Genomic DNA, 17615 nt, shown 5'->3' with positions numbered 1-17615 from the left:
TGGAGGGGAAGGCACTGAGGGGAAGAGCTGAGGGGAGATGGAGGGGAAGGCACTGAGGGGAAGAGCTGAGGGGAGATGGAGGGGAAGGCACTGAGGGGAAGAGCTGATGGAAGGGCAAAACCTGAGGGGAGATGGAGGGGGAAGGCACTGAGAGGAAGAGCTGAGGGGAGATGGAGGGGAAGGCACTGAGGGGAAGAGCTGAGGGGAGATGGAGGGGAAGGCACTGAGGGGAAGAGCTGAGGGGAGATGGAGGGGAAGGCACTGAGGGGAAGAGCTGAGGGGAGATGGAGGGGGAAGGCACTGAGGGGAAGAGCTGAGGGGAGATGGAGGGGAAGGCACTGAGGGGAAGAGCTGATGGAAGGGCAAAACCTGAGGGGAGATGGAGGGGGAAGGCACTGAGGGGAGAGAAGATGGAGGGGGTGCCATGGACAAGGAGGGAGGCTGGGCCAGGGCTGCTGACCTTCCTTCCCTTGCTCCCTGCCAGGCTCAAGGGCGGCCGTGGGGGGCCATGCCCAGCCTGCTGCAGGGCCCCGCAGGCAGGAGAGCGGTGCCGGCAGGTGGTGGGGGGCGAGGGGCTGCCCGTGCCCCGCTCCACCGCAGGCCCCTGCCACGAAGCCACCGCGGAGAAAGAATCATCATCAGCTGCCGCGCAGGAGTGCCACCACCACCACCATCATGCGGGCAGGTGAGCTGGGCTGGCTGCCGCAGCAGGCACGGGCAAAGGCCACTCTCCCCCCCCCAAAGCTGCCATGCTCCTCGTAGCTGTCCCCAAAACACCCCACGCAGGGTCTGGGCAGGGAAGGGGTCATGGAGCAAAGCCATGTGTGCACCAGGCTGGTAGGTGACCATTGCTCAACATCACGTTTGTGCAATTGACACTGCACAGACATGAAGGGACGCACGGCTTTGAGCGTGCGTACCAGCAGGAAGGCAGCTCGGATTCACCTGTCCGTGTTGGCCAGAGGATACGGTGTTCGGCTCTCCCTCCATCCTGCAGGACAACTGCTGTGGAGAGAAAAAACAACCTTCCGTAGGAAATCATCTATGGCACTTCAACACCTTTCACTGAACCAGTAGCCTGTTTATACATAGTTTTGTATACAGCTACAAACCTATCCAAAAAAAGAAAAAGATCGAGTACATGTAACTACACAGCATAAGCAGTAGGAGGCATAAGACATCTGTCAAGAAGTAGGAAATTTCATAAACTGCCTAAGATTTGGGATGCTGTAAATATTTAGTGGTTTTCTTTTGGTGAGCTACAGTATAGTTGTTTAAATAGTCACTGTTCCATGGGCATGAGTCACGGCACTGATTTAAATTCCCATCAGTGGGGTTGAGTTGCTGTTACAGCTACAGAAAGGGGACGTTAATTTCAAAAAAATCTTCCACAAAAAGGAATAGCCATTCACTTCCAGTATGTTAGTACAAAAGGTGCCTGAAAGTTGCCAGAAAAAAAACTCCCAAACAATCACATCGCTTGCTGTATTAATGGGTAACAGCTTAAAAAAATATCCCCAACAACTAAGAATCAATTTCCTGCCTAAATCGAGTTAGGCATGCACAGTGAACTTGATGCCAATGTAGAAGTGCTATTAATGCATTAACAGCCTCAATAAATACATTTTACATGTGAGAATCGTTATATTAGCCAATCCGATAAATAGATATTTCCCACTTAAAAATAAGATTTTTAGGCCATTAATATTTTCTTATAGATTTGGTTTCTTATTAATGGGCACATAAAGGCACAGCATGCACTTGTCTCATCATCCTCTTTATGAAATAAGCAGGAAAGCCTGAGAGGCAATGCATACATTTTTGCTAACAGCGTTTATCGTTTTAACAGATAAAAACCACCACAAAACCAGAAAGCAGCAGACCCACTCCCCTCCATTGCTTGAAATCCCAAGTTCTGGGAGAAACCCTGACTCAGCCCAAAATAATGTAAAAGAGATTCAGATGGATGCAGAAATAAACAAGGTTTTAGCATCAATTTCCACCATTTTGGACTCTAGTCAAACAGATCAAGGTCTTTCTGATCATCTAAATGAAAGCCTTCGATGGGACACCAGTCTTGAAGATCCTGCAGCAGAGGAAGAAAGGCTGCGTATCTATAAGATGAACAGAAGGAAACGGTACGAATTGTATATGCAGCAACATTTACCCACCGAGCCATGCCTGAGTGTCAGGCATTCCCCATTACTTCATCGCAGGGCGTCATGCACAAGCAGTGATTGCACAGTATGTAAAGAAGATTGCTGCAGTTATTTTCCGGAGGAGCAAGCGTGACTGGTCCTGATTGCTGAACGAGCTAGCACAGTCTCTGAGCTGCAACCAGTGGTGTCACTCAAATATCTTCCAACAAGTTCTGTAGCTTAGTACTGATTACTCACTGTCTTATATATGTGTGGAGAACAGGACATTTATATTTTAAAAACAAACCAACCCGTTAGTTAAAATATGGCTGCAACTCAGACTACTTCAACAATTGAAAGTGCTCCTTTCCACACTGCCTATTTGTCCTGGAGTACCCCTTGTTATTGCTATTAGTTTATTTCAAAATAATACTCACTGCATTACACCTGAGCGTTTCAGGTGTTCACATCTGAATTGCTGGTCCTGAAACCAGCAAGCACAGCCCTTGCGGCAGGTGGGAAAACTGAGCTCCGGGCAGCTGAATGACTGGATACCTTGTCTGGAGGCTAAAACGATTTGCAGGCACACAAACTTACCTGGTACTTGAAACTGAGCAAGCTGCAAAATCGGGATTGGAATCCAGCCCTCATCTCCTGGCTTGTAATCTAATTGTTAGCTACAGTATTTTATTTTGTTATAAAAATTCATTGTATCAGACCCTCAGATTTGACATTCTGGAGAAGCACAGGATATATACAAGGAAAACAGAGCACATCTATAACAACGGGGTTATCCTTGTCATGGTACGTACTAACTAGAAGCCCATTTGGCCAACATAAATTAAAAATCACGTCAAGCAGTAGGCTGCCTTGTACTCCCCTACTTCAGCTTCTCATAGTAAAGGAACATCTTTCACACAGAGTGTTACTACTATATGAAAGGAAAACAGCCCAGGCCATGCTAAAGGAAGTATTTGGAAGTTAGAGGGCACATCTGAAAGGAGAGAAAGTTTTTCCTGAAGCCCTCCTGAAAGATACTGTTACAATTTTTAAAGTGTCTTTTTCTTAGTGGCTCTTCAAACGGACTGTCTTGTATGCAGCAACGGATGTTTATGCATGGCTTTTCTCCTGTTTAATACTTTAAACACCGCATGATACTCAAATGCTTGCACAGACTTTCGCAGGAGCAGTGGCATGCTTTAGAACAGCTTCAAAGCTCCCTAGATTCCAATAATGTTATTACATGCAAATCTATGGAGCTTTTGCAAGCAGATAACCAGATGAACCATAAAAAGTAAGCAAAAAATCCCATTATGAATTAATTAACTGAATGTTCAGTTGCATCCATTTCTACTCTGCCAAAGATACTAATAAAATCAGCAGACCTGCAAATTTGGAAAGGTTTAAAGAACAGATTAAGCATCCAGAAACACACTACAGCATTTCTCTCAAAACAATAGTTTGTAACCATCTATTTTGTTTTTATAAAGTTTAATGCACAACACATTTAGTCTTATTTTATTTTACTGATGTAGCATTTGAGCATGTACATTTTTAACCAAAATTAAAAAGAAATTCCTGTCTGGTTAAATACGTGTTATATTTGAAAAGGGCAAGTACTTCACTTGTAGGATATGCTGAAATCCATACCAGAAACTCTCTTCAAAAATAAAACTATACCAGATGAACGACTCAAATACATACTGGAGAGGATTTTCAGCTGTCTTCAAGGCACTTTTTCAGTGTCTTACTGAACTGATAAAACCACAACATTTGGTGGTGTTTTTTTTTTTTTTTTTAATACAGACAGTTTTATATAGGAAACGTCTTCCTAGAATATGTAAACAACAGCAACACATGATGTAAGAGAAACAAGAGGGGAGCTGGGATTGGCAGGATATATTATGTATTTATTTCTAAGTAAATACCATAATAAACACTGAAAAGCTTTGAATGAAAAATAGAGACTTCCCTGTATGATGGTTTTCAGATCATTTATTACCAATAAAGTAAAAGACAAATTGAAAATTTGGGGGGGGGGCAGGGAGGAACATCACAGACATCAGAACACTTGCACAGAGCTAATCAGAGCTTTGCAAATGTTGGAACATAAATAATTTAAAAGGTATCTCTACCAATTAAAATATTTTTAAGAGGTACATAATTTGTTTGCTTTATAAAAATCAGGTGCTTTATCCTAAAACCATAGTGTAAGGGTCATTTCATTTCTAACTAGGGACTATTAATGATTACAACTTAAAATAATCTTCTCTTAGATCTCCTGCAAATGAATTCATTGGAAGAGCGTTGTCGGAGCAATCCAGGGTCCGTGTTCTTCCAGCGTCCTGTGTCCAACAGTGGCCAGCACCAGATGTTTCAGGAGCAAGGTACACGAAACTGCGAAGCGAGCAATGATGCAATAGCTTTCCCAAAGAAGAGTTCTGTCCATTTGAAACCCCACACACTTAGGGGCTGAGTTGTGCCTTCTGTTACACAACAAGTATATTTTGGAGCAATGTTTAGGGGAGAAACACAACATGTATTTAAGACACATCTCCTAAATACTCTAGTCTGAAACCAACACGTTTAATGAGAAGACCGCTCTGCTCTTAACAACTCTGGAGCAATGCCTACCTGACTTTGGCATCCTCTGTCAGCCTGGGATTGTTTTAGGATCTGGTTTTCTGAGGCAAGTACCAAAGATTAAGGACGTTCTGTTCTGAGCTAATAAATAAGTAAAAAAGCAAACCAAAACAACAAAAAACCGAAACCACACAAATTCAAGCCTTCCTTCCTGCTGCATTTTTAGTCTCCCAAATCATTTCAGTTCACACTAGAGTACACTTCCACAACATTCATCACACTTGCACAAACACGCATTACAGTACAGCTCAAGAACAGGCTCCCAAGTTTCTAACTCACCACTGACAAAATTCACCCTTGGGGCTATGAACTAGCAAAGCCCTCTTTAAAAGCAGCTCCGGGGCTGATGATGCACCAGAAGGCACTTCAGAGGCGTTTTGGAATACATGGAAAAGCTGTGTCCAGCTAAGTCAAGTCTACTAAGTGTTTCTGAGCTGCTACACCATACTAGCCACCAATATAAGCCACGCTCCCAAAAGCAGAAGCTCTCCACACTCCACTGCTCTCTGTCAATATAGAAAAGAACCATCTGCATAAAGTAAGAAACGTCTCCGTCTTATTTTCATCAAAGCACACCATAAACTAATGCACGTAACATCCAGATGGACTTTCAGAGTATCTGAAGTTACTCCCTTTGGTCCCCAAACTCATCAGGCACTTGGGACTGGAGGGGTTATTTAGCAGCCTACAGACAGGCAAATGCTACCCCATCCCAGTGACATCCTGAATCCCAAAGTCTAGGGAGGACAGGGACCTTTGCGATGAGAAGCTCAATGGGGAAGCAGAGCTACAGCTGTGGATTTTGCTGTGCAATAAAAATTTGCCTGTCCTTCGCTACCATCTACCTCTTCACAACCCCCACCACGACAGCATCTCACACCCGATCCCAGCACCTCCTTCTCCATTCTAGGTCCCTGTATAGATGGTGCGTTTTCTGAAACTTTCTTAGTTACAACTCCCTCAGTGCAGACAGTACAATGACCGTAAAACTAGGCACTGGTGTTTTTCCACCACCACATTGTCAAGACCCGACTTTCCAACCATACAGGGATAATTTTTGGCCTGATATTCTTCATTACAAGTCCTACTACACACGCACAAATGCTAGTGTGTTACACAGACTACAGCACTGTAGAAATCATTATAAGTACAGAAGATACATTGCGCCATTCATCTAAAGAACTTGAGTTACCCGATCCTTTCTCTGCTGCCTGGAGCTGCAAAAGCAGTTTATCTCCTGCTCTACTCAGAATTCCTCTTCTTTCCAACTCACACCTTCAAACCAGACGTGAATGCCATAGGATAACGTTTTTCTATCTGTTAAATGCAAAATTCCAGATTTTTTTCTTTGTTAGCTTTTTCCAGCAATTTCCAGGAGATGGTTCTTCTAGAGAAAACAGTCTCGCGATCTAAACTGAAACGAATGACAGCTCTGGCTATCTGTAACCAAATGACCTGGTAGATTCTCTGCAAGAGAGCAAACCACCCTTATTTTTGCACATCACCACAAAGCATCAAATGGATTTCCACCTGCCAGGCACTATTCCACATTCTTTCTTACCTGTCAATTTTTTCTCTGGGAAAATACTTCCCGTTATTTTCATCTGATTACTGCACTGCGGGGAAGGGGAGGGAACTCACGACTTTAAAGGCAAAGAAACAAGTTCCTTACTAAGTTATGTTCCCACAGAAAACTGCGTTCAGGCCATTCTGATGCTTAAAGCAGGAATTAAGAGCTGAGAAAGAGGTGACGACAGGTAGGGTTCCCTTAGCCTGACCGGAAAGTTAGGGTCTGTACCCGCTTTAGCTAGTGGAGAGTTAGCAGAGTACGTTAGACGGGACTGGGATGGATCAGAGAAAGAGACACAGCCGTCAGTCAGCAACCATCCAGGACACAGTCGTTCCCAAGGCACTCTGACGTTTCCAGCTCTACGCTGGAGAGGAACCGCCGCATGGTCTTACGACAGTTGTAATCCAGCGTGGTGGTGTACACAGTCTTGGCGTGCTTCGGGTAGACGATGGTGGTGCTGGTGAAACGCTGGGGCTTGTTGCGGGGCTCGAAGTGGACCTCCGCTTTGTAATTGCGCCACGTGCAGTTTGGGACACAGATCACCGTCTGACTGCAAGAGGAAATGCTTAAGCCCACTGGCATATAGATGTCATCGATGAAGTGCTTCTCTGAGTCATATGTAACCGAGGACGTGTACCTGAAATACAAGAGAGACATCTGCGTGAGCTCTGCTCTGGAATAGCAGGCTGCATTTTCTGGAAAGCAGAGCCGTTGGGTACGGGGGCAGCTCCCCAGGCTGCACCTGTCACCTCAACACAGGAACAGCCACATCACGCAAAAACTGTCTGCTGGCGTCTTACTTATTTATGGGAAGAGGAAAAAGCCTTACGTTAGCAGCACGCCCGGCACTGTCACTGTTTTGTCCAGCTGCCAGCGCTACCAAACATCTTCCTGATTCTCACGTCCATCGTTTTAAGCCTGAGCCCTACGAACCTAAAACTTCCTTCAAACTCCAGTGCCTAAACCCAGGCCTAGATCCACAATTAGGCTTTGCACATAAGCATCCTAATTCCTCGGAGTGCCGAGTCCATGGAAGCACACGGTTATTGTCCGAGTTCTCCTCTGCCAAGAGTCACACACAAGTTCTCTGCTGTCGCTCCCGGCACGGGGCACTCTCTGAAGGCAAACTTCTGAAGATTCAACTGGCAGGAAAACACTACAATTTGCACATCAGACTCTGCTGGCAAGAAAATCCTCTGTGCCTGAATTGCAAAAGAAAGTTTTCACCTCCTTCGCACAGTGACAACTCTGTGCTAGCTTTTCCACAGTGCTAACTGCCGTCAATTCCAGCCACGGCGCAGGCTCCTTCCCCACACCAGGGCATCAACTCTTTCTACCCTCCCCTGCATTAGGCTTCCGTTTGATTGTATCGGTCTACCTCTGCTTGCACAGTCATCAACTGGGAGCCTTCATTTCTCGTTACTGCAAATCATGACGTTCAAAGGAATAATTCACAGGCTGTGAAGTGATGCAGCGCATTAAAAAAAAATAATTACGCACTCTCTGAATGCTAACTTTTCTTTTAGTTCATACAACCAGCCACAGCTGATAAGACGTAAAGTGCTTATTATAAAACCATGAGGTTACGAGAGCAAAATTCATTTCCCCTAATAAAACAGTCCTAGAAAGATGGCTGCTTTGAAGATCTTCCCTCATGATTACCTTCTGGTTAATCAGTTGAAAGGCAACATTTTGGACCAGTGCAATGAAGTAAAAGCAGAAAAGTAAAATACAGGAAAGTCTTCCTGGAAAAAAAACATATGGGATTAAAAGAGGCTGAACACTCCTTCAGCCTCTACAAATGTCCAGGTCCAGGAATGTACAGCTGTGTGGAACAATAGCTCTGCAAATAAATTAACTTGACTCACAGGCACTGATAAGGCCTAACTACTCCTTTACATGCTAACTCCTTCAAACCTAGATGATTGTAACACAGTATTTACCTTATTTCCTTCGGTGGTAAAGGGTCAAACTCAACTCCTTCGCCAAAGGATAAAGGACACAATCTTGGAGGGCAGCTGGAGAGAACGGGGCTGGGGGAGAACACGGAATTCTGCAAAAACCACAAAAACAATCCCTTTTATGTTACAATTCGGTATATTCTCAAGAAAACACATTTATTTAGCCCTTGGTACAGTGCTGTCGAGGTTCACGTTTACGCGCAGGAGGATCTGCTAGCCCAAGACATGCCTACAGGTGCAGCCCGCAGGTCTGACTTGACACTGGTCTACAGCATCAAAGATGTGGCAAGGTGTATTTTTTGAAGACAGACTCCTAACTCCAGGAGCTAATTTCAGAGGAACCACTCTGGGAAATGAGAGAGAAATACAGCTCCTTGGTGCAGCATAGCTTTCTACAGGACGAACTATAGTCCATCCACTGTATGAGCTCACGTTCAATTTATAGCTAACATTATATGAGTGTAGGAGAGAGCTCTCCTTGCTGGATTCATTAGATATGCCCACGGATAGATCACAGCAGGAAATTATTGCAGGGCACCTCGCAACGAGCAACCTCCTCATTTCACAGCTACGCTCCGGCTACTATTTGAAAGCATTAAATCCAACCTAATTCACACGCAACCTGGAAGGATTAACTCATTCCCACCGAGCAGCGATTCATGGAGCGTCCCCGTGCTCTTCTCCTGGACAGGCAGCACTGCGAGCTGACAGCAGCCCTGCAATGTCCCACAGCCAGACGGGAAGAAACCCGTTTGTGTTTTTGAAGCCACCTCTGCACATGTGCGTTACTATCCAGGGGCGAGGGGGCTGTGAGCATCTCTCCTGTTCAACACACAGTTCTCCTACGGCCTTTTCCAATTTCACGGCAGCACCCCTATAGAAAAGGGATCTTTCCTCTACATCTGCGGTTCCCAAAATATTTGTACCAACAGCTCAGCGCCAACATTCAAAAATCATTTTGCGGAAAACTAGCGCATCTCTCTCCGATACTATTACCTGAAACCGCAGGTTAATATACAAACTTCCTAGTCTGGGTCACTCTCTGGAATAACGACAGTTCATTTTCCACAAGGATTTTCAAAGACAAAGTGCCGCGACGCCGTCCCAACCCCTACCTGGGGCAGGGGAGACAGGGGCTTCCCTTGCGTCGCCGAGAACCGACCCCAAAACCGGAGGCTTTTTAAAAGCACCGCTGGCTCCCCTGACCCAACGCGGCCCCGGCTGCGGACTCCCCGCTTCCCCGGCGGGCTCCCTCCCGCTGCGGGATACGACAGCAGCAGGAGGCCGGGGCTGCGGGCAGGAGGGGTAGGCGGAGGCGGCCGGTACCGGTACTCACCGCGGCGGCGGGCGCGGGGGGGTCGGGCTCCGGTAACCCGTTGGTCGCGGTACGGTCGGGGCTGCCCCCCGAGGAGAGAAGCCAGGACGGAGGGACGGGCCCGGGACTGGGGGGCAACCCGGAGTCGGGGCTGTCGAGCCCCGCGTCGCCCCGTTTCCTCATGTCCGGGAGGTCGGGCACCTCCCGCAGGCTGAGCCGACCCACCATGGCGGAGCCGCCCTGCCCCGAGCTCCGGCCCCAACCCCGCCGCTCCGCTCCCTGCGCCGGCTGCGCCCGGGCGGCGGCGGCGGCGGCGGCGGGAGGGGCGGGGCCTCCCGCCGAGGGGCGGGGCGGGGCGCCCGAGGGGCGGGGTCGAGGCAGGGGGCGGGGCCTGCTCCTTTCGTCTCCCCAGTGCCCCGTCCTGTATCCCACCAGCGTCCCCATCCATCCGTCCGTCCGTCCTCCCGGTGCTCCCATCCCCGTATCCCCGGACCGCGTCCCTCCCCGGGCGCTGCACCCTCATTCCCGTTCCCAGCCGCACGGCAGCGGCCAAACCAGCTCCCGACAGGCCGCCCTAAACGCGGCCCTAGTCCAACCTATGGACTGTGTATGCATCATCCTAATGCGCCGCCCGTTCCCATGCCTGCACGGATTTTGGGGAGCACTGAAAGAGCGAGCCCCGACTGCCAGATCCTGCCGGGCTGTCCCCACCTCCAACACGCTGATTTCCCCAATACCAAGGGTCCACTGCGCGTTTTGGCAGCCGGGTTAAGCCCCCCTGGAGCGAGCATCACAGCTGCCTGGGATGGAGGGCACAGGAAAAGCAACCGGGAATTATTAATAGCATCCGTGCACTGCAACCAGATTTATTAAGTAAAGTGTTTTTGCTGAGACCAGGCCTGACCCCGCTGTCTGCCCAGGTGCTCTCAGCAGGTGAAAGGCAGTTTGGGCCTGGGACAGGCCACGATGGTTAATGCCGGCAGAGGGACATGGCAGCGCGGTGCTCGCTCAGCCACAGGGCAGGACTGGAATGAGAGCAGGGACTGGGGAGGAACCGGGGGGCACCAGTACCTTCACGGTTCAGCCGTCCTCTTCCATCGCTCAACCTCAGCAGCAGCTCTGCCCCGGCTTTCTCAGAGGGCAGCTCGCAGCGGAAACAGGGGCTTTGTTTAGGCTGCAAAAGCTTTTGCACACAGGCTTCACTCATCCCCGGGAGTTTAACAACACCCTTCAAAACTCACAATTTCCCCCTCCAAGGCTGCTCCTTCTCACCCCCTCCCCACCACCCTGAGGATTCGGACTCAGGCAGCAGCACTGCCACCCTTAATTGCATTTTTCAGGCAAAGCTGCAGAAGCCAAAACAATAAAACAGAGGGAAAAGGTCTTTCTAGCACTAGAGGAGACCGAGGGAAGGTTTTTTGGAAAATCCTAATGAAATAATTGCACCGTGTCATCAGATTCGGTGGGGGAATACTCCTGTGGAGGGAAAGCAACTGTCTGCAGCCAGCCAAAGTCAACACTCCCCTGTGCAGTAACAAGCAGTCTGGTCTGACGGGCCCAGTACAAGTGAACCCAAACCCCTGAAAAGAATTCCTTCCCTGCCCCAAAATTAAAAGCAGAGCAGAGCTTTCAGCCGTAGGCGTCTGTGGTTTGCAGCTATGCGGTGCTGGGAACTCCGGAGACTTCCTCAAGGAATTTACATTCCTTTGAAGAAATACTATGGGGCTGTTTGTCTTTGCTGAAAAATGCAGATGGAAAGAAAAAGAACATTAAAAATTTTGATTGAAATCTTTGGGGTCTGAGCAAATGTGCTGGACAGGTGTTTTCTTCCTTTTGATTTAAATGCATCCCAAAAAAGAGAAATTCTGGTCTCTGTGAGCAATAGGAAAGCTGATCGCTCCTCGCTCCAAAATCTCCCATAAAAGCCCTTTATGAAATTAGACGCCTCAGAAGGTGCTGGAGCAGTTTCCAGATGAACGCGATCATTATTTCAGAGCTGCCGTGCAGCTCCTAGGCTAAAAACCATGCTGCCAATAACCCAGTTAGTGCAATTTAGGAGAGGGGGGAGGAACCTGTGGCACCTCCCAGCAGCCACCTCCAAGGGCTGTGGGTGTCCCCACAGCCGATCCCCACTCCTGTGGGGATTGGGGTCCGAGGGATCTCGGTGCCTGGGAAGCTGCATGAGGCTGCAGCTGGCCGTGCCTGGGATGAGCAGAGCCACACGGGCTTCTGGAAATCTTGCTGTTCTTTATTTACTAGCAAAAAAGTTCCCACTCCGGCCTGGCTTGACACAAATGACAATTTTTTTTTGTGCCCTTCCAGGCTCTTGTTTCTGGGCTTGGCAGGTGAAATGGAGGTGTTTGAGCAGCCGAGGCAGCTCCACAGCCCACCCTGCCTCACACCGGGCTCAGACCTGAGGATCTCCCACAGCACTGAAATCCAGAGCTGCAAATTCGCCTGCTACGATGAAAAGGAAGTGTTTAACCAGAATTTTAACTACTTGGTAACTAAAATAAAATTGATAGCCACTGTATACAGGGGCCCTGCTTTTCAGGCACGTGTACTCTGCTCTCTCGGAAAGCCCGTCTCTTTTTAAGCCTCTCAAACTGTACCGATCCATGCAATCCCTGATGGCATTGGAAATCTTTCCCCGACTGTCCATCACAGCCTGTTTGTCCATGTTATTTACTTTTTAACTGCCCGCGCACAGCCCGGACAGAGCAGATACGAGTATCTTATCAAGATCCTCCTTCCATAAAGGACTTTCCACAGGGCCGGGCGTGCTCGGCTTAATCAGCAACCGAACAATAGGCACATTGATGCGGTGCAGGGGGCCGTCGCTGCGGGCCGGGGAAAGCAAATCAGAAGGATCCTGTGTTATTTGATAACGATGGAAAATTATTTCCAAACGATGGGAAATGCCAGGCTGTTCCCCATGGAACAGACTACGAACCCGCCGGGCACGGGAGTCACGCTCACAGCGACGCTTCCAAGCGGTGGGATTGACGACAGCCCTGGGAGCGGTTCGGCTGCAGGGACGAACGCTGACGGCACGTTGCTGAAGTTGCTGAGTTTCGATCGGCTTTAACAGCCCTGCCGCCGCCACCCTCGTGAACTGCTGAGCCACGAGCCAAGATTTTCCCAGGGCTTTGGGAAGCTCCATGTGCTGCAAGCAGCAAAGGCTGATTCTCCCCTCCCCGTGGGATCCAGACCCCGACGGCAGCCCTCCGGGCTCCCCGGGTCCTGCCGGGCTCCGAGGCGGAGCTGCTTTGGCTGAGAGAAGGGAATGAGTGCAGGCTTTAACCTAGAAATTCTGGGTGACGGTAGCACTAGCTGGTGTAACCAGCCCCAGTGGAGCAGGCGCGCAGAGGAACGCCTTCTGCCAAAGCCTTTTCTGACACAGCCCAAAGACAAATGCTTCAGCTCATTTTCCAAAGTACAGCAGGGCTGTGGCCTGATGCTGCTGAACAGCATCCGCGTCTGCCGCCCGCCCAGCTGCGGCTTGTGGAGACTTGGACATCGTCACTCAGATGCTTGAACTCACGGCTGCAAATCTGGTGAAAGAAATAAACACCCGCGTCGCCTGGCATGGGCTGCTCCTGCCCAAGGGCGGAGGGGGCAGGACCGGCAGAGCGGTAGGAGAAAAGCAAATGAGTCATTAATTCTCCAAGCAAAAGAAACTCTTCCAACATCCTGCATCGTGTGGAAAAAAAGGCGCTACCTCTTAATTAATTCCAAAGGAAAAATTAGGATCTCTCGGAAATCTCTCCAGCAGTTAAAGTCATCAGAAATGATCTGATTATTTAGGGGCACAAGGTCAGCTGTGCTGAACCGCCCGCACGGTGTGGGGAGCTGCTGTGAATGCTGATGCTGCCGGCAGAGAGTTGCTTGCTGGAGCAGCAGAAGGTGGAAAAGCCAGAAAAGAGAGAAGCTGCAGGAGAGAGCAATGGAGACGGACAGCACGGAGCCCTGGGTCCAGCGCGTTCCGGGTGAGGTGTGTCCCAGCCCCGAGGGTTTGCTGCATGGCAGTTGTACAGAAAACACCCAGCAGATGAACATCAGTAACCGTTTAATTCATTTTAGTGTCACATTCCGACACACAGCCAGAATTACACCTCGGCCAAAACCCATAAAAAGTGGCATTTTATACAGAAAAAAACCCATCCTTTATTCCCCGATGTAAACCCCAAACAGCTAACATACACATACAGATGTGCCAAATCTGATAAATACCCAAGAGCCAGGGGGACAAAACCCTCATACCAAAAGTAGAAAAATGCGGACTTGCTTTCTAAAAGTGGAACTCCAAACACCCAGACCTGTAGCATTCTTCAAAGGCTGAAACTAAAAATTCATTTTTCCTCTTATTTCCTCTTATCTCCAGAATGAAATGCAGAGAATGAAACGGGGGAAGCCTTCAGGGAAAGACACACGATGGTAACTTGAACATCGTCTTCGGCTATTCATAATTTAGTTAGAGAACCATCCATAGACAGAACAAAGAAAAATTAATCTAAAATAAATTATTCATCCCTCTACGGGAATAACGAATCTCTGCAAACCCGTGTTCCCTCCTCCCTGGCTACTGCATTTGATAACGTGTGAACCATCCTGCACATGCACCTTGAGATAATCTGTCCTTGGGGAATGGCCGTTTGTAATCCTGACGTGCTTTCAACCACCGTTCCTTCTTTTGTCACCCGATGTGAAATCAGGAGAGGAAATAAATGAAGCAACAGCGGACTCTGGGAAGATTTGTAAAACCGGAGTGACGAGAAACTGCCGTCCCTCCCCACAACTGTTGTTACTGCTGCTCTGCAACAGACATCACCACTACCGCTCTCTGCAGCTCAGCACCCGCACACCACAGCCAGGGCCCAAGCCTGGGGAGCCCTGAAAATACATCCTAAAGAGCTGGTGTTAGCGTATCTGTTAGTGCACACCTCGCTGCAGCAGCAGGTCGGTCTGAGCAGCGTTAGAAAACCCAACCAGTGAGGATTTCATCTCTACGGATTTATTCTTTCTGCTCGAATCCCGTGATTAACTCCTGCGTGTTCAAGCACAGGCTCACCTGCCAGCTGTGCAAAGGGAGAACAGGATTTTACCAACCAGGCACCAAATTTGCCCTCCCACAGCCACGGGGCTGAGGAGAGGGAAGGGGAGCAGCCTGCACCCAAGAGGGGACAGTGCTGAAGCACAAACAGGCAAACAGTGTGAGCCCAGGTTCTGCCTCACTCAGGGATTTCTCATTTCACCTCCTCCCTCCCCAGTCCCAGTGAAGCTCTGGGACAGAGCTCATTTTCCTGGAGCATGTCTGATCCCTCCTCCCAGATGCGCAGTGACAAGTACTACAATCCCTAGCGAGCACAGCCCCTAATAAATATAGTCCTACAGCCCAAACTTGACCTGGTGAGGAGCATGACCCTCCCAAGAAGGCATCTGACACCATGATTGCTCCTCACCTGCCAAACTGGTACAGGACTTCTTTTTCCTGCACATGCAAGTGAAGCTTGAGTTAAAATAAAGCAGGCACGACTGGTCGATCTGCCCCTAAACCCATAAGGGATTCAGTTGTTCACAGTTGGGCACATGCCTTCAAAGTCCCCAAAAAGGGTAGAGGAGTGGAAGAAATCCAGCACTGCTAATGACAAGGCGATGTCTCCCTGCACGGAGACTCCTCGGGGAAGCTCACACAACGGGCAGGGCGCAGACGTCCACCGACCCCAACCCTGCTCCACGCTGGCTTTGTGGCTGGGTGCCAGCAGGAGCCGGCCTCCTGGGAAGGGGTTATCCAAAATATTTCACCTCTGGTTCTCCTCCTCTCTGCACTGGTGCAAACTGAAGCTCAGAGGAGGAGGAGGAGAGGAAGGCCCTCGAAGTCTGAGGCTGCTGTAAGCATCCCGTCCTGGGAAGAGGCCCAGGCTCCCTGTTAAAGCCAATGTTTCCAGCATCTCTCCTCACAGGGCAGCGAAGGTGCCAAAGGGGCACACCCCTGCTTGGGACACGCCGGCTGGCGTAAGAACGAGGGGCTGGTGCTGTTTGACACTTGCTCCATGAACGGCCCTTTGTGGAGAGAGGATGAGATGCGGTACGGGAACTCCCATCGGGGACAGCCGGCAAGTCCAGCACACACAAGAGAAATAACAAGCGGCTGGAGATGGGCTCCGCAGATGTCTAGGGTTTGGCCTTTAGGCTGTAACAGCGACAGAGGCTGCCAGCTTGTTGGCAGGAGGTTTGCCAAGGTGCAGAAGGCATTTGCTCAGCCCTTTCCTCCTGTTCTGAAAAGGAGTTGCCTTGCTGTTTTACTGGTGGTTTCTGCACGCCTGTTGTGGGAGCAGGGGAGAAATCTGCTTTGGGGTTCTCTCCTGGGCATCTCATTAATTCAGTGGAGCTGCAGATGCCTGGATTCCAGCTGTTAAAGGGTTGGGGTTTTTTTGGTGGTGGTGGTGGTGATGGTTTGGGGTTGGTGTCCCCGCCTCACCCCCCAAATAAATAATGAAACAGGAACAGCTGCGCAACAGGGAGTGAGCAGTAACACAGAACTCAGGCAAAATCCTCAGTGCTGCAGCAGGAGCTCAGCCAGGCTGAAGGCTGGGACACCAAGCGCATCACAGCTAGATATTCTCTGAATCCACTTAAACTGTTTTTGTAGCTGCTGACTTCCAGGTACCTCTATTTTCTCCACCACATGGACCCAGCAACGTCCTGGGTTTCACTCCTGCTAAGCTGTCTAAGGACAAACACCTTGGTCAAACTCTCCCTTGGTCTGAACGGAGATGCGGTATCATGGTATATGATGGTTAAGAGATTACAGGGCATGGGAGTGATGGAACACAGATTTTTCAGCAGCATACTGTAAATCATAAGTCTGACGAGCTTTGCTCCCAGTCACTGCAGCTAGTCCTGAGCAACAGAGTTTACTTCTGCTCACTTAGAGTCTTTTTTTGATGAGTTTCTCCAGTTTCCGTATCCGAGAGGATTCCTGCTCGGGCGTAGGAGCGCTCAGCGAGAGGGAGCCGGTGTTCTCCACTCCGGAGGGGGGAGCCGGGAGGCGCTGGCGGAAGAGGTCCAGCATGCTGCTTTGTTCACTCCTCTTCAGGCCCTGCGGGAGCAAAGAACAGTGAAGCAAGACAGTTAGACTTCATTGATCCGGGAGCGGGCATGCATGAGAATAGCTGCAGGAGAGCCCATTTCAAACCCCAACCTTTTGTTCACCCACCAAGAGCTGTATGTAGACCTCTGGATGATTCCGAGACAACTGAACTCAGCCCCAAGAGCCAGAGCAGGTATGAGCATGCGAAGTGAACTGAAAAGTTGTTCTTCAGTAGCAACTCTACATACTTTCAGAGTACAGAGGATACACTTGCCTTAAGAGTGCTTTTCCCGTTCCCAAACCCCTATGTTTCTACTGAAAAGTCACCAACAATCTCAATGCAGCGCTAGCAGATGAGCAGAAACCCTGTGGGACAGGTTCTAACCTTCATGTCTAGTATCTTCTGGAAAGTGTCAGTGCTGCAGTCAGCAAGGAGCTTGATGTAATTGTCGACAAAAACAACCGGGGGCTCGTGAGGAGCCATAACCACCTGCCAAGACAAGAAAAAAGAGATCAGACAAATTCTATGAGTTAAAGCCAGTGCTCAGTCAACTCAGGCACACGAGTGACAGCAGGGCTGGCCTCTCCTAAAATAAAATGCTTAAGGAACAAGAAAGAGGCTGTACATGCTGCTAGTAACTGAGAGGTAAAGGTGAGCGAAGAGAAGTAAGGAGCAGGGAGAAGGACAGGGTCTCTTTCCGCACAGCAGTGGTGCTCAGACCCAAGGGGCTGTGTATCATGTTTCAAAGAGCAGCAGGACTTTGTCTGTACGCCTGTGGGCTGGCAGGCACTGGGTATTGTCAAAACTCAAGATTTTAATCTTGTTGCATGGGGAAGACTAGCTGGGGAGTCACGTGGGGAAGACAGACAGTGCTGGTGGTAAGGGGGACGCTTA

The 17615-nt window shown here is 49.3% G+C and overlaps 2 protein-coding genes across 5 annotated transcripts in view; both read right to left on the bottom strand.

Annotated features, from left to right (window-relative positions):
- Nucleotides 1-4115: 4115 nt before the first annotated feature.
- Nucleotides 4116-9950, bottom strand: RFLNB (refilin B). The gene is made up of 3 exons (XM_030029102.1): nt 9649-9950; nt 8295-8404; nt 4116-6988 (listed from the first exon to the last, which is right to left on the bottom strand). The coding sequence occupies exons 1-3, from the start codon at nt 9853-9855 to the stop codon at nt 6658-6660; spliced, it is 648 nt and encodes a 215-aa protein (XP_029884962.1). The 5' UTR covers nt 9856-9950; the 3' UTR covers nt 4116-6657.
- A 3729-nt stretch (nt 9951-13679) lies between these two features.
- VPS53 (VPS53 subunit of GARP complex) overlaps nt 13680-17615 on the bottom strand; it is a 69348-nt gene continuing 65412 nt past the window's right edge. For all 4 annotated transcript variants that reach the window (XM_030028310.1, XM_030028311.2, XM_041126730.1 and 1 more), the window contains 2 exons: nt 17106-17210; nt 13680-16729 (listed from right to left, as the gene is read on the bottom strand). In XM_030028310.1, the coding sequence (XP_029884170.1) occupies nt 16559-16729; nt 17106-17210 (276 nt within the window). In that variant the 3' untranslated portion in view covers nt 13680-16558. The remainder of the gene's footprint in view (nt 16730-17105; nt 17211-17615) is intronic.

Source organism: Aquila chrysaetos, chromosome 10, assembly GCF_900496995.4.
Source record: "Aquila chrysaetos chrysaetos chromosome 10, bAquChr1.4, whole genome shotgun sequence".
Classification (NCBI taxonomy): Eukaryota; Metazoa; Chordata; class Aves; order Accipitriformes; family Accipitridae; genus Aquila; species Aquila chrysaetos.
The sequence above is the reverse complement of the archived record's forward strand: the minus strand, read 5'-3'. Positions and strand labels throughout refer to the sequence as shown.